The following is a 17,370-nucleotide window of genomic DNA, read 5'->3' as shown; positions in this document are numbered from 1 at the left end:
CAATCTGCAGTTTCATCAAATTGAAACGTAGTAAACATGGTCATTTTAACGTGCAATTAAAAAAAAAGTATGCCAACTAAACATAGAATTTAGACCTAGCTTTCATTGTTCCCTTAACATGGTAATTTGATAGTGGAAAAAGTACCTGGTGTCCTATAGCTACTGACACTATTCTTGTTATATGAAATGTTGAGCATTCTTGTTCTAATATGCTGTGGTTATATCATGTAGTACTTTGAGATTACATAACTGAAATATTGATATTAGAAGATGTGGTATGATTGCCAATGAGACAAGTCTCAACCTGAAAAGACTTTTGGAAATAAAGGTCACTGTTTCAACAATGAGCAACACCCATACTGCTAATCAAGCTACAAAAGGCCCTAAAAATCACAAATGTAAAACAATTTCAACTAATGGCTAGATTTATATGCAAATTAACAAACTAAAACCAGATATGATTTACAACAAGAAATGAAAACCACTGAATTACAGGCTCCTGACTTTGGACTGGCAAATACAGAATGGGCTTAGTTAAATATGTTAGTTAGTCATATGCCTTTGAAAGTTACCCCCCTTATTTAAAACAAAAGTATAAATCTATCATACATTTTTTATCAGTATAATATAACTGTGGAGTTCCCAATGATCTCCCTTATTTTGAAAGAAAAGAACAACAAACAATAAATATTGTTTATGTTATCTTCTGACACCTTTTTTTGTACATAGTTACTTTTTGTAAAAAAAAATAAAAAAATGAGAAAAACATTTACATACTGTTGATTCATTTAAATTCTTGGGTACCAATTTTATACGCCCGTCAAAATTTTGACGGGACGTATTATGGTATACAAATGTCCTGTGTCCGTACGTCTGTCCGTCCGTCTGTCCGGCGTAAACATGTCGCACCGTAACTTGAGAACGACTTATCCAAATTTCATGAAACTTAATGTAGTTGTTTCTTATGATGGTCAAAATATCTGTATACTTTTTGGTGAAAATAAGATTTAAACTTTTTGAGTTACGGCACTTTGTAACTAAAACAGGGGTGTATTTTTTTTCACATGTCGCACTGTATCTCAAAAACGTTTCTTGATTATTGCTTAAAACTTTACACACTTCTTAGTTATACATTTTTTTGTATTAATCTTAATATCTGTATACTTTTTGGTGATAATTCAAAATTTCATTTTTGAGTTTTTGAGTATTTTGTAAAAACAGGGGAGGTTTTTTTTACATGTCGCGCCGTATCTAAAAAACGATTTATGATTATTGCTTAAAACTTTACACACTTCTTTGTTATATTAATCTAAAGATCTGTATACTTTTTGGTGATGATTCAAAATTTTGTTATTGAGTATTTTGTAAAAAAGGGGGAGGGTTTTTTTACATGTCGTGCTGTATCTCAAAAACGATTTATGATTATTGCTTAAAACTTTACACACTTCTTTGTTATATTAATCTAAAGATCTGTATACTTTTTGGTGATGACTCAAAATTTTATTTTTGAATTATTGCGTATTTTTCTAAAAAAAAAGGGGAGGTTTTTTTTACATGTCACGCCGTATGGCAAAAACAATTTATGATTATTGCTTGAAACTGTACACACTTCTTTGTTATATTAATCTAAAGATCTGTATACTTTTTGGTTTGATTCAAAATTTTATTTTAGTGATATTTGTAAATAAAAAACAGGGTGGGGGGGGTTTCACATGTCCCGCCGTGTCTCAAAAGCAATAAATGATAATTGCTTAAAACTTTCTCAGAAACTATTTATGATTATTGCATAAAACTTCCACACAAGACGTCGGGCGTATCATGCGCTCATGGCGCAGCTGTTTATTATGGTTTGAGGAAAACTTCATATTCGTGGATATTTAATTTCGTGGCTTTGGCAATGCTGCATACATTCCTTTAGAAAATTTGTTATTCGTTGAATATTTAAATTTGTGGTTCTCCTGTATCCACGAAATCCAAGAAAATTAGTATCTAACAAATATTAATGAATCCACAGTATCTGCATATAAGTTCATTTAAACCTTAATTATAATAAAAGTTCTTTTTAAATTTTAGGAATTTCTTTTGATCTATGGCAGCCAACAGAATGTACATTACAAACCCCAACATCATGCAGTATATTTTGGTTTAGTTATATGTCAGATGATTGCTCTTTTACCCCTGATTGTCATGGAATCACATGTTGCCTTCCAATCAAATTTATCAATGGACAACGGATGACTAGTGTTACATTTCACTTCATTTCTTGCACTGAGTTAGAATATAGCATTGAAAGAAAAAATTGGCAGAAAAGTGTTGAAACAGGTTTGTTGAACTAGAAGTAAGAATCGGTAGATTTAAAATAAAAATTTCTATATTTACACTGTATTTTCTTGATTGAGGTTGGGTAGATTTATATGGTGAGGGCCATTACATTGGATGCTATACATTAATCCAGTGACGCCACATATAAAAGTATTACCATTTAGAACAAAATCTTTGACATTTTTTTTCTTTACCATTTAATTTTTTTTAAAGAAAACTAACTGTAATAGGTATCAATAATTTTTATTGTTTGTATCTGTGAGGTCATTGATGCCACTTGACCACATAACTTTTTAGCAAAAATATTGAAACTAGTGTTTAAAAAGTATTGAATTTACTGTGACTTGAAAATAAGAGTTGATCTCTATCTATAGCAGTGTATTCAAAATTCTGACCAAATTGCAATTTGTTTTATCAGATCAAACTGTTAAACTGGGCAGAAATTTTAACAAAGTTGCTGTAGAAAACCACAATTAACTTCCCTTCATTGATGTTATGAATACATTTTAGAATTTTTATACATATTTTTATGTAATTGAAATTGAAAAGGCGATAGGTAGTTATTTATGAATTGCTGAAAAATAATGAGACACATCTGTGTTTCAATAGTTTATTGATGCATGTACTGAACATCAATTTTAATTTATCTTAGAATTAATTAAGGAATGTATTCTAAATTATTGATATAAAATATTTCAGATAAAGTAGTAACAGAGAATATAGGTGACACTTTCCAGTATAACTACAGCTTATCATCAGGATTTGATTCATCTAAATATACAGTTACTGTAGACCTACAAGTTTGTTATCTAGCTGATGGATTTTGTAAGACCTATGTATTAGTGGATTATACTGATTTTGCATGTTCATCATTAAAAAGGAAAAAGAGACGGAGAAGAGCTACAACAGAGTATGTGATATAGTATAACAAAGAATACCATTTCTTTTTGTCAATAATAACAATTTAAAAAATAATTTCCCTTATTTTCTGTTGCTTTATTGCCTAAATTTATATACAGTTATTTAATGCTTGTCCAGGAACTAGTCAAAGGATAAAAAGAGTGACTTTAGTTGTATAACATGTGATTGAAGCTAACTTGAAGATGAAACAAATAGAGAAATACAACAGTTTCAGATCTAGACCTGCCAACTATTGATAATCCCAATGGGTTTTTTAGTGCACCACAATATTTTTAATAGTTTCAATTATTGCAGTCTTTCTGTGTGCACTGTTTTACAATGTTTTTGTGTAGGCATTTGAAAATTTTACCTGAGTTTTTTTATGTTCTTTAGAAAAACAATACATCAGTAAAGACATTCAAATATTTGGTACAAACCCAAAGCTAAGATGTGGTTGTGATATGATTGTCTACTATTTGACTCTCTGTGGGTGTCTGGGTTTAAATGTAGAAGAATTTTTAACTTCATTCTTCATAACTTTTCTGTGGTGTTATGTCATACCTGTATCATACTATTGGTCATTCCAAACAGAAAATACATTTCAAGTACTTGAAGTTCATTTCTATTCCTAGAAATGGGCATATCATATATATATATGAATTATTTTCTAAAAGTGGTATATGAAGAGAATGAATTCATTGTTACCTGCTTTTTTAACATACTCTTTTCCCCGCTCTCTCTCAATGACAGACTAAAGGGACTGTTAAGGTGGTACCCAAAACTTTCACTAAAATTAATTTGGCTCGTTTAATTTTCATAAAATTTTGAATAAGTATTTACTTTGACCCTTTGACAAAAATGTAAAAATTTTAAAAAAATTGAACCAACCGTTTTATCAGAAAAAATACACTGGTTATATAGCAGCTTGACAAAAACTTATTTTGATCATTGAGAAGCTTAATATTCCCTTGAAACACAACGTAATTAAAAAGTTGAGAAGATTTTACACAGTTATCTCCCTGGAGTGTTAGGTACCACCTTAAACAAAATATATGTATAAAAAATATTTATTATAAATCAACCTGCTGGTTTACTATACTACGTATACAGAATACATATGCATTGATTATCATTTGACTCTGATATCCATTTTAAATTCAGAAGTAATGCTGTGTAAAGGAAAAGTGAAAAGTAAAATTTGCTTTGATAATTTATTTGAAGGCTTTTTAAATTATGATTTTAAGTGTGAAGGCTTTTTAAATTATGATTTTAAGTGTATCATACTTGGTGTTACTGAATTATTATTTATTTTATATTTCTGACATTTTCAGGCCCAAGGTTTCAGATTTCAAAACTGGAATGAGAAGTTTAATTAAAAGAAAAGCTTCCTCAAAAGAAATAAAAGAATATATTGACGAAGTGAAAAAATATGAGGTATAATATTACACACTTTTATTTAATTATAATGAACAAGAAAATAGTTGCCAAAAGAAGTAGGGAAGGCGAAGCTTTAGTCCTTAGTTTTGAACAATTTATATGCTGTAAAAAAGTATTATATCCCCACTTTGACTTATGGAGACTTAATGTTTTTATAGTATTTTTTTCTTTTTTTAACTTATTTGACATGAAGGTGTATCAACTTATCACGATAAATCACATGATTGCACCTTAACCTAGACCCTTACATCAAATAATGATTTTTATGTCCCATTTATAGGCACTATGTTTACTGGTCTGTGTGTCCGTTTGACTGTCTGTCCATTCATTTGTCCGTCTGTCCCACTTCAGGTTAAAGTTTTTGGTTGAGGTAGTTTTTGTAACCCAAATAATTTAGTCCCTTTCTGTAATCCATATCTTCTACTTGCAAGGGCCTGAATTCCTAACACAACAAAAACTCTTCATGAATCCTGGATTTTGATTGGTGCCCTGTAGAAGAGGTGACAAATCAGTAATTAACTCAATTTTATTGAGATAGGTAAATCCCAAGCCAATTCCAAATGTTGATTGTAGATTTTTCATTGTCTATGCATTCAAGCGTTAGTGTAGTATTCGTAGATTAGCAAAATATAAGGACTGAATTATTTGGGTTATAGTTTTCGACGGAGTAAGTCCAATCAACTTGAAACTTAGAACACATGTTCTCTATGATATGATCTTCCTAATTTTAATGCCAAATTAGATTTTTTACCCCATTTTTACGGTCCACTGAACATAGAAAATGATAGTGGGGATTGGGCATCCATGTACTAGAGACACATTCTTGTCTTCTTTTTTTTTTTTTTAGAAATTTTTTATGTCAGTGTCATCACTGTTTTATCTTTGACATATGATGCATGCATACCTGTCAAGTTAAATGTATTTTGCAGGGTTTGACCTGTGAATTTACTATTTCATCCAATATGTTTCAAAACCTGTTCAAGTTTATCTTAAATAACCTGGGAATTCATCAAATAAAAATATTAGTTATCCCATTTTTAAAAATCATTTTAAAACAATTTGAACCTTTTTTTCATATATATAATAAAGAGAAAAGGTTGTGAAACTATTTTAAACATTTATTTTGTCACTTATTATTAAAAATCCCTGAAGCCTACCTTGGACTGCATAGAATGAAACTACAGTAAATTCTTACTATTCATTAGCTTCCTCCCATTTAGGTGTCTTCAGACTTATCAAGTTTGCAATTAATGTTGTATAATTAGGGCTATGTTTAAAGTTATTTTTTATTATTTAGAATAATTTGGTGCAACAAAATCTTAAAGGAGCTGTGCTGCCTGACACTGATACAAAAACAGGTTCGAAGTCTGCAATGAAGGCCCTTGGATGGAACAATCCTGCTACCATTCCATTATCAGTTGACACAAAAGCAAGTGAATCAGTTACTGGAGGTAAATCTTTTTATGCCCCTTCTTGCCCAACCTAGGGAGCATTATGTTTTTTGGTCTGTACATCCATCCGTTGGTCTTTTTGTCTGTCCCGCTTCAGGTTGAAGTTTTTAGTCAAGATATTTTTCTGATGAGGTTGAAGTCCAATCAACTTGAAACTTAAGTAAACTTGTTCCCTATGATATGATCTTTCTAATTTTAATGACTAGGTAGAAGTTTGATCTCTGCTGATGTGCAGCAGGTAAGAAGATTATAATATCTAAGTGCATTGTGGAAAATAAGATATATAAACTTCTGTTATTGTAAAAATTGTATGAATAAGAGCAAGACCACATTAAATCAGTGAAAATACCTTAAAATATTAATCTATTATGGTTAATATTTTAAGGTATTTTCACTGATTAAAGAGAAATGGAGGTATATTCCCTTAAAGGGAAACTTCGCAAAAAAATCAAAAATTGATATTATGTCCATTCTATATAGAAATGCTCAAATTTATAGATATAAAAGTTTTATTCCGCTAGATAAGAGATCACCATCGATTTTAAATTTAGATTATCAATTCTCTGCATTCCGCCATTTTGTCGTCTTCCCCAATTAAAAATCACGATATGTCTATAAACCACAAAGGACCAAAACTACAGTAACCGATGTAGTCATAATTGCGTGTCGATATCTTGTCAATCGTACGGTTGTTTTATCTGACAAACTAACTTGATACGGAAAATGTTCTTATTTTTTTTTTTAAATAACCATAGTCTGTTATTTTTAAACTGTTAATATTGGAATTAGTAAAAAAGTCAAAGTTTAAATCATAAATAAATGTTCCGTGAAAACTGTTTTCGTAAATCTAATTCGTTTATAATTCTTTAAAGTAATAAATTTTATTCAAATAAATTCGGATCTTCCCTCATCTGATCACCAGCATGACTAAAGGTATTACTCCCAAAGGTATTGTGAGGGATGTGAGGTGACACGTCCAGGTATTCAAGCGATTTCCTGTCGGGCTTGCAAGTTCAAGCATCGTTTCACTTCTGTAGGTATTGATCAGTGTACACGGCCGATAACTTATAACTCTCCATTTTGAACTATCAGGTGTATAATATACATCTCTGTCTTGCGTGTCCGAAAGTGATATAATATACTAGTCATTACTAAACTCGTACGCTTGTTTATAAATAACATTACTGGTGTAAAGAATATTATTTATAAAAATATAAATAATACCAAAAAAAAAAAAAATTTGATAAAATAAAAATCTATTTACATTTTTTTCCAAGGTTTAATTTGGGAAAATGTAATATATACTTGTCAATAGTAAAGGACAGATTGGAACATACCAGAAATATTGATTTAAAAAAAATGTACGCACGATTCATTTCTACGCCTGGATAGAAAGTTACGGAGCTATATCGCAATTTAAAATATATACATGTATACATTGAACATAAGAAAGAAACATACATTTTGTGTAAATTGGGGTAACAGTTTTGTAAATAGACTAGTCCACGAATGCCAACAGTATGTAATCATCGAATTCGATAGACTATTGTATACCAAAAGAAGAAGAAGAAGAGGACCAATTTGATTTAAATACAGGTCGATATAATAACTTGCTTTGATTCATAGAAGTTATGAACATAGTAAAATCACAAATTTATATACATGTATATCAATTAGATCGTTCTCCAATAAAGGAAGAAATTCGACATCATCACAATTGTTCCGACATTCATGTAAAACATATGCAACTGGACGTACACTAATAAACCCCAAGGGATGTGAATATTTTCTAGGAAAACTTTTGAGTATTAAAGTTTCAAATTGATTTCGGGATTTATTTTCTTTCTTGATATTCAATGACAGCAATTTAAAGAATAAACTGATTGTCCGCTTTAGGGGTATTCTTGCCAGTTGAACAGACTTATAATTACATTCAAAAATAGGGAAATTAAGATGAAATTAAATTCGTTGTCTTTTTTTTTTAAACATCGTAGGTCAAATAGCTAAAGTATTATTCGTTGTGAGAAGAAGACTATTTTAATATAAGGACGCTCCCGATTATGAATAAATTTGGTTGACGTTTTTCACACTTGAAAAGAATTTCTATTCGTAATTTTTCGATTCCATTCCTAGAGGATCCTTAAATTTCCTGTCAATTTTTTAAAACATTTTTTTTTTCAAATAGCTGAAGTATTCATGCATGCGTAGTGAGATTTAAAATATTTTCATGAGAACATTAATTCCTAAATAGGTAAATAAAAATCGCTTTGGATGGACTAAATTATATAATTGCAATCTGTTTGAAATATTAAAGGTTGGCGATTTTAATTTAAAAAGGTACAATTTTTAGTTCATACACTCGTGTTTAGAAGGCTATTTTTATTTATAAATTTATTCAATTAAAATAATTCAGTATTTTATCGTTACAAAACTAATCAGAAGTCATAATTCATTTAAAAGTGAGCTTATGCAAAATATATGAAAATATACAACAGCTATCCAGTTATTGTGCGACCTTATTTCTCCCGTAAATTCATTTTAATTTTTTTTCTTACATTTCTGTGTCTATAACTATAACTGACTCCCGTATATCATTCATACGAAATTCGTTCACATCTGAAATGCTGAACCGTGACGCCTAGGTGTCACTGAATGAAGATCAAAAGATTAGAATTACATAATGCTAATCTTTTAATTACCTTGAGTTTAACTACACATTCAACATTCACTAAGTGTCACAAATTAATACACATTTAATTTCCACAGTACAAGCAAGTGAAAAGTTTTATGGAATGAAGCAAAAAGTTCAGAATACAAACATGTATTTTTGGAAAGTTTGCTATAGCTTGCTATTGCTACTTTCCTTAGGCGTCGGCCTCAAACTTCCGGTTGACAGATTATCGCAATATATTCTGCTCCGAGATAGTGTAGTACTAGTGTCTGAGTTCTGATACTTGGAAGATTCTTTTAAAATTTTAAGTTACTACTGTTTTGACTGAAAAGATTACAGCTTGAATAAAAAAGAAATGAATGTTCACCGATGATTCAGATGAATTTAACTTCATTTTAAAAATGAGTATCACAAACACTTCTTCGCGGATCTGCCATGCGCTGAAGAGAAAACCACAAGAAATCTACGCGAGATTGCGTTTTCATTCATTCATGAATATTTCATGAATGAACATTTTCCCGCTCTACTTTTACCTGTTTACTATATGTACGTACGTAAACGTGGTAAAATCCCGAGAGTATCGAAAGAATCGGGAATCACTGATTAAAATGCGAGAACAAGTTAACATTTCGACCAAGCCGTCGGCATCGGCGGATCCAGGGGGGAGGGGGCTGGGGGGCCCGGGCCCCCCCTTTCATGGGAAAAATTTGGTTGATTATATAGGGAATCATTGAAGCATGACTGGAGCGGGCCCCCTCTTAGGTCAGTCAGCAAAAAATGCATTGTTTTTTATCTAAACATCGATCGGAAGATTTTGATGCCAAAAATCATTTGAAAAATACTAATTGTTTCACATTCCAATGTGGATATAAGGAACTTTACTCGTTCAGCATGCTCAAGTGGATCAAACTGACAGCAGAAAAACTGATTGACCCAATGTCAGTTCTTCTTCAGTCTTCTTCCAATAATTTACGTCGTACCACTGGTGTATTATTGTTAATTCGTATCATATAGCATCCGTATTAAAAGCAACCGAGTCAGCATCTACTTCTTTGAATATTTTAGCTCAGGGTATCAAGACAAGTTCTGTAGAAATGATTAATGATGTGTGCCCTTTGGCTCAAATGGCTGCATTTTCACCTCTACAAACTTTAGATAGATTACATACAAACCTGTGCATCTGGAAAAGTTTTAAGGCATACCATGCCCTATATAAATAGATTTCAATTGCTTTGTCATCCAAATACAAAGGCAATGATTACCGTAATATATCAAAGCAAATGGCTTAAAACAAAATTCTCAAATGTTATTTACTCACAAGACAATGCTTAATTTCACAACAGGAACTAAAATGTGTTACAGGTTATAAGCACCTCTTTGAATCTAGTGTATATAATTTTTTTATTCCTGTGGTCATACTGCTGTTGTTATGCTCCCACCGTATTGAGTTTTATCCTTGTTCTGCTGTTAGTATGTACGTCCTTCCCTTACTTGTACGTACATGTACCTCCATACATCCCAAAATTCGTTTCTGTTCTCTTACTTTAGTTTGCCTGAACCAAATTGTATGAAACTTGTACGCAATGCTTATAACCACAATTCACCAGTCAAGTTTGAATTTTAGTTGCGTCACTTTTACCATTCTAGCTGTTTTATGCTACTTTACAAATAGGAAAGTTTCTGGATATTTTCGTTTCAGTTATCTAACTTTAGTTCGCTCAACCAAATGTTATAAAACTTATACATTGTAATACTTTTAACAATAAAACAAAGATCAAGTTTGAATTGTGGTGGAGTAATTTTTACTGCTCTAGGGTTGTGCCTCGTTACAAATGGAACAGATGCTCCGCTAGGCACATCTTTATACGACAACAGAGGTCTAAACCCTGAACAGTTGGGGCAAGCATGGACACAACATTCAAGCTTGATATAGCTCTGAATTTGGATTGCGATCAAATTTTTGACATAATATATAGGTTTCTGACACAAAACAAATGTCAAGATCTTACAAATCTATTGCGCAAAACTGTATAATTAGAATGTATACACAATGCTTATTACCCCATAACTCAGATCAAGTACACATTTTGGTAGCCTCACATTTACAGTTCTTATTTTTGATAAAAGCCTTTAACAGATAAATGATTTCTGTATATTTCAATATTTTAGATCTACAGTTTTAGGTTGCAATAGAAAATATCAAAACTTTTTATGACAAACATAAAAAAAAAGTGATTTTTAATAATTACTGACGAGACAATGGTTTAGTTTAAAACATCCAAGCTGTGATGAAATACATTTTTGAAATAATACACGTCTATAACCTTTTTGGAATAATACACAGTTACAGTTGCAAACTTTCCAGAGGTGCTATCCAGCACTTTGATTTTAATACACTATCGATCGTGTCAGTTTCATATGTTTGTTTAAAGTATTTGAAGGAAAAAAAATCATAAAAATGTTCTATTGTATTATTTACTTTAATTACTAGAATTCATAAAAAAATCCACACATGAATCCTACAATCTAATTTAAAAAGTTGCATGGCTATCACTTACTTTTCGTTGGTTAATAGCTACACCAAAAGTCGTCGATGCGCTTTAAATAGCGTTTTTAGATGGTTAACGAACAAGACTTAAATGAGATTAATTTCACTCCCGGCATGCTCAAAGACTTAAACTACGTCACATAAGTCAGGAAGTTTGATAAAATAAAATTGATAATTCCCAATTTTCTCCTTTATTACTTTTCATATCGAAATAAAACTTGGTGAATATGTTTTTTATGGTATTATGAACATAATAAGATGAAAAGTGAAAAATCGCGAAATATCCCTTTAAAGCACCTGTTCAAAGATCTAGATTATATTATATGATTTATTGGTACTATCTTTCAGGTGATGTTATCCAAAGCATGCTAGGGGCTACATTTGATATACCAGGGAGGACCAATCAGGCATTTGTTGTTGGACAGGGTTTGACAAATGCAGGTGTTAGACTACTTGGACAGAAGCTGGCTAACATGACCATTGGAGATATAGAAAATCTGCTAGATGTGAAGAATGTAGATCCAGTGGAAGTATCAAAACTGATTGATGAGCTAAGAGATTTGTTTAAAGCTTTGGTAATTATAAGCTGAATAAAAAAAAAATCACTTCTAAAAGTGTGACATAGTTGCTTGTAGGTGTATATCAGTAAAATATAAATTACATGATACATGTGTTATTAAAGTGTTCTTTTATGGAATATATTCTCATTTTACATACTGTAAATTCAGAAATTATTGTGTGGTTTTTAAAACCATTTGCTTTTATGGTCATTGCATAATGCCATTTTATTTACATAAACTATGGAGTTCACACATTTTTATTCTACAATTCTTTAATGATTGTATAAAAAATGTACTTCATAGATATTTGTATTGAAAATTAAGTTAACTTGTTTAAGGTGGCATAGATTACCTTAGCTGAATTTGGCAAAACTTTTAGCAATTTTGGTCCTCAATGCTCTTCAACTTCGTACTTTATTTGGCCTTTTTAACTTTTTTGGATTCGAGCGTCACTGATGAGTCTTTTGTAGACGAAAAGCGCGTCTAGCGTATAGAAAAATTTCGTCCTGGTATCTATGATGAGTTTTCCCCTATTAGTCTTTGTTAAATTTGCACTTTTCAAAAAAATGTGCAGAATTTATCTTTGTTTCAAGTAAAGAAATACTTGGCATGAGTAAAGTTTAATCCTATCCAGTACTATAGAAAAAAATTCATATAACATTTCATTGCATATAAGAAAATAACCATCACTGAAAGTTAACCAATCAAATTTCTCCCCTTATTTAATCTGTGTAAAAGGTTTAGTTACCATGTTACCTCAAGTTTACAAAATATTCTATCGAAATCCCAAATAAAAAAAAAGGGTGCTTTGAAATACCCAAGACATATGTTTATGACACAGAAAAGTTTTACTGCAATAAAATGTAGGACTAATTACCTACAACTGTCAAATTCAAGGGATTTTTTTTTTCAATCTATTTTCGTATACAACCTGATGTGCGGTACCATGATTTGGTGGTACAATGTATTACACCGCATCCTTCAAACACAATATTTGAATGAAAGTTCAATAGTTATAACACTTTTTCTCAGAAATTTTGATTCGCTCAAGTTTTAAAATTTGATGAAAAGATGACTATTTTTCTCTTTTAAATATGATTCATGAACACCAATTGATGCTTGAAGGTCAATCTTAGGCAAAGAACTTTAATGACCCTATGATGATGTAATTGCATTAAGGGTACCAATTTTATTGCATTATATGCACATTTAAATTCTCCCTCGCTATTCTTATCCAAATTTTAAATATTTCTTTACTAAATTCCTTCTTTTAAATAAGACAAAACTCTAATATAGGTTTGGTTGCTCACAGTAACTTGTTCTTTTCTCCTGCAAACAACTTATAGTTATAAATATATATATAAATTATTTCAAACTATATATGATCAATATTCATATTGATACTCTTACACAGTACCCATATGATCAATATTCATATATACAAAAATAAACAGTAGTTTATACTGTAAGCATCTTCTATGAACTGACAACTCAACATTTCTTTATATAATATAATGGAACCCCACCCTTTAATCTGCCAAAAGATTTCACATGCATATTAACCAAAATTTTTAGATCCTAATAGCAGTAACCCATTTAAAGAGTTAACCAGTTTTAAATATATTTAACAATATTCACACAAGGGAAATCCCTGAAGTAAAACTAAAAAAATATATATTTCAATAATTTATGTCTCCAGATGAGGGATCCTCATGCCAAAAATGTTCAAAATCCAAGATCTGATTGTCAAATGATGAAGTGTTAATCAAACCAAAAAGGACCTAGAATGAAGCCAAACGTGGAAAATAAAACCAGATCTTTGCATAGATATAAACACTTTCTTATTAGAATTTGAATTCTGAAAATTACTTTTTTACAATTCAAAAATCAATTTGGTATTTTGTAGAAAACAAAATATATTTCTTCTTGCAGTTATCAGAGTTTTTGACAGAGATAGTTGGAGGAGATTCAGATTTTTTCCAATCAGAAGATCTTGATATGATGGGAGAAATTCCATTGCCATCTCGTTCAAAAACAGTGGAGTATGGTTCAAAAATGGTCATTGCTTCAATTGTTACTTTGCATTTTAGTACGTTTATTTATAATGAAATTAGTCTCTAAAATTCATGCAAATATAAATTTCCTTTATGTAGATTTATACTCTTCAGTGCACCTACTTTAAAAGAAGGGGTGATATTGCACTTCATCCTTTATCTTGACTTAATACAAGACCCATGGATACTGATAGATATAGCTCATTATTGCCTGCAAAGACAGTGTGCAACAGTATATGTTTGAAAAACAAAAAGTGATGCAGTAATCTTATGTCTGTTCTAAAACTATCAATGATGTCATTGTAAAAGTAATCAGTAAAATTGGAGTTATCTTCCTTTGTCCATATAAAATTGTAGTTGAATCATCTACATCCAATTTTTTTAATTTTAATTCCCACTTATTTTATTGGCAGTAACCAGGTATTTATATTTCTGCCCCAAAAGAGGGGGAATACTGTCCTACCCATATCTGTCTTATGAAATTTTCAAACTTCAATTTCAATTTCAACTTTTAAAATTCATTTATAGTTAGCTTTGCACAGCTCTACTTGTTTGACTTGAGTATCATCTTGTACAATTTGAGAATAGCGAAACAGATTTTAGTGCTTTTTAGTGAAAAACAGCAATGATTTTGAAGGGTTTAATTGATCTGTTTATAAAAATCCTTCAAATTAAACTCTCTGAATGTCATATCTCATATTTATGTGCATAGAAAGGTTAAATAATTTGTTTTAATATTGATTATTCTTGATTATTACATTGACTAAGTAGCCAAAGGCATTCTATTTATTGTAAGATAAACAAACCTGTCTAAAGCCAGGAGCCTGTAATTCAGTGGTTGGCGGCACTGTTAGCTGATTTTTTATTGTTATTTTTTTTGTACATAAGTCCCGTTTTAGTTTTCTTGTTTGAATAGTTTTACATTTGTCATTTCAGTGTCCTTTATATCCTACTATGTGATATGGTTTTGCTCATTATTGCAGGTTGTAAGATAAAGTAGTTAACTATCTCATTGACAATCATTCATCTTATATTTATAAGAATTCACTTTTTTTTTTTTTTTAAATTCAGACTAAAGTACGCAATTTCAAATAATTAAATTGTAATTATCTATAACTGTATTTATTGTAGAAGTTGGTGCTGGTATATATTTTGGTGTAGATTTGAGAGTAGGAGTTAATATTATGGGAATGAAGGCAATAGGTGAGATAACACCATATACTGGGATATTGGTTTACGGAGAAGTAGGAATTGGAATTTTGATCATTTTTGCCAATTTAAGACTTGAGGGATATATTATGGAGCTGAGATTTCCAACCAGAGGAGAGCTGATATTCAAGAAATTTCCTCTGGATGTTGGGTAATATCACCTATCAAATTATACTACCTAAAGTGTTAGGGTCAGGTAGTTGTCTCTTTGACACATTAATATTCCCAGTTTCCACCTCTTTTCTATTGTTTTTTGAAATAATACCACCTTTCTGCTGTTATAGAACTTAATTATGATGAATACTTGTGACTGTCGGATATACAATTCACATAATAATACATTGTTGAAGTTTGACTTTATAATTAAAATGTTTAAATGAATGGTTAACATTTTGTATATTTGAAATCTATTATTGATAGAGAAAATCTTACAGGGGCAAAAATGTTCAGAAGATTGAGCTCTACCAAATGTCCGTTAACGTCCAAATTGCCAGACAAATTTTACCTTTTTTTTAATTTTTTGGATATTCTTGAAAACTATCATAGACAGAAACTAAAATTAGCAAGGATCAGCAAGACAAGATCTACAACTAAGACAATTTGGAGGAAATCGTTTGACGACTCCTTATTGGAATTGGAATAAAAGGCATTAAATAAAAAATAACTGGCATTCTATATAAAATCCCTTCATTCAAATTAAAAAAAAAAATAGAAAAAACTATAGCAAATCATTGTGTTAATTTTGATTAAAAATTATCTCCCCCTAGGCAGCTTCACAAAAGGGGGAGATTTCCCTAATACACTGTCCCAGAGATTGACAGGTGTATATTCATGCATTTATTACATTATGCCAATTTCAGAATTGTTATGGACCTAGTAATGATACCGATACGAATTAAGCTGAAGGTGTTGATAACACTTGAGATAATTTGGTCAATTACCTTATACAAAGCAACATTGTGGGAATATTCATCACCAAGTATAACACAAAACATTCTCAACAACAGGAAGGATGAAAAAGATAAAACCAGTCCAGTCATAACAGAGTTTATTGACAAACCAGGAACTGAAAGGGTATTTACATTTCTCTAATTCTTTGTCATTTTATCCCTATCTGCACCCATTGTATAAATATAGATTCCACCACTGCATCACGTTTTAAAATTTTTAAATTTAACTGTCGAGAGTTGATAAATATTGTATTGCACGAGATGTGGTGGTGGAATCTGTTTCTCTAATGATATTTAGACAATATACAACACTCTTATTCCTGCTTTTTGAACGACCTGCAAAAAGATGTGTTCTTATCCTATGCGACGTCATCAGGCAAGGTGTGGTTTGTTAGATCTCAGTTCTTGGTTAAAATCCGATTATGACATCGAATTTTCTTGCTTTCCTCTGAATTTCCTATTGGGACAGCATGAAAAAAGGCGACCATGCCTGATGACGTCACGTAGAAAGAAGACATTTTTTTGCAGATCACTATAAAAGAAAGAAAAATTTTGCACGCTTATTATTTAAAAATCATTAGAGAAACAGATTACACCACCAAATCTCTTGTAATAAGATATTTATCCACTCTCGACAGTTAAATTTTAAATATTTAAAAAGCTGTCTCAAGTGGATAAATATCGTATCACACTCGATGCAGTGGTAGAATATATATATATCAACATTTCTCATTCTTTCATTTTCCAATACCAAATATTTTAGGAGGTCCTAATTGATTTAAGGATATCCTGATTCCAGACTTTCAAATTATGGAGGTCTGGTAATCAGGGTTTCCCCTGGGTTAATTATTTTTTTCGCCACTTCTTTCGCCAAAACAATATATTTTTCGCCACTTTATTATTTTTTTCGCCAAGTAACATAACTATATTTTTCGTTTAAAATTTACCTTTTTTTCTTACTCCCCCCCCCCCCCCCCCCCCTCCCCACCCTTTTCCTTAAATAAGGTGATTTTGCCCCATTGTGTCTATGATTATTCTGTCAAATTTATTTAAGAGTCTACATTTAATGAATAAACTCTAAAACAACAGATTTTGTTCTTAACATAAAAGGGAAAAATATTCATTGTATTTTATACAACTTTTCTAAATGAGGGGGCCACTATACTTTTATTAATAAAGAAGATATAAGTCCTGAATTTCAACAAAATTAATGGACATGTTTTGATTATATGATACCAGTATAGTTCGTAGGGAAAGTTTCTTTAAAA

The 17,370-nt window shown here is 30.9% G+C and overlaps 1 protein-coding gene across 1 annotated transcript in view; it reads left to right on the top strand.

Moving 5' to 3' along the window:
* LOC143057489 (uncharacterized) overlaps positions 1-17,370 on the top strand; it is a 52,711-nt gene that overhangs the window by 13,765 nt on the left and 21,576 nt on the right. Inside the window, exons 11-18 of the mRNA XM_076230796.1 lie at positions 2,074-2,322; positions 3,022-3,232; positions 4,554-4,656; positions 5,957-6,110; positions 11,678-11,904; positions 13,822-13,978; positions 15,075-15,303; positions 16,013-16,226. Coding sequence (XP_076086911.1) covers positions 2,074-2,322; positions 3,022-3,232; positions 4,554-4,656; positions 5,957-6,110; positions 11,678-11,904; positions 13,822-13,978; positions 15,075-15,303; positions 16,013-16,226 — 1,544 coding nt within the window. The remainder of the gene's footprint in view (positions 1-2,073; positions 2,323-3,021; positions 3,233-4,553; positions 4,657-5,956; positions 6,111-11,677; positions 11,905-13,821; positions 13,979-15,074; positions 15,304-16,012; positions 16,227-17,370) is intronic.

Source organism: Mytilus galloprovincialis, chromosome 13 (assembly GCF_965363235.1).
Source record: "Mytilus galloprovincialis chromosome 13, xbMytGall1.hap1.1, whole genome shotgun sequence".
NCBI classification, from domain to species: Eukaryota; Metazoa; Mollusca; class Bivalvia; order Mytilida; family Mytilidae; genus Mytilus; species Mytilus galloprovincialis.
This window is presented reverse-complemented; position numbering and strand designations above follow the sequence as displayed.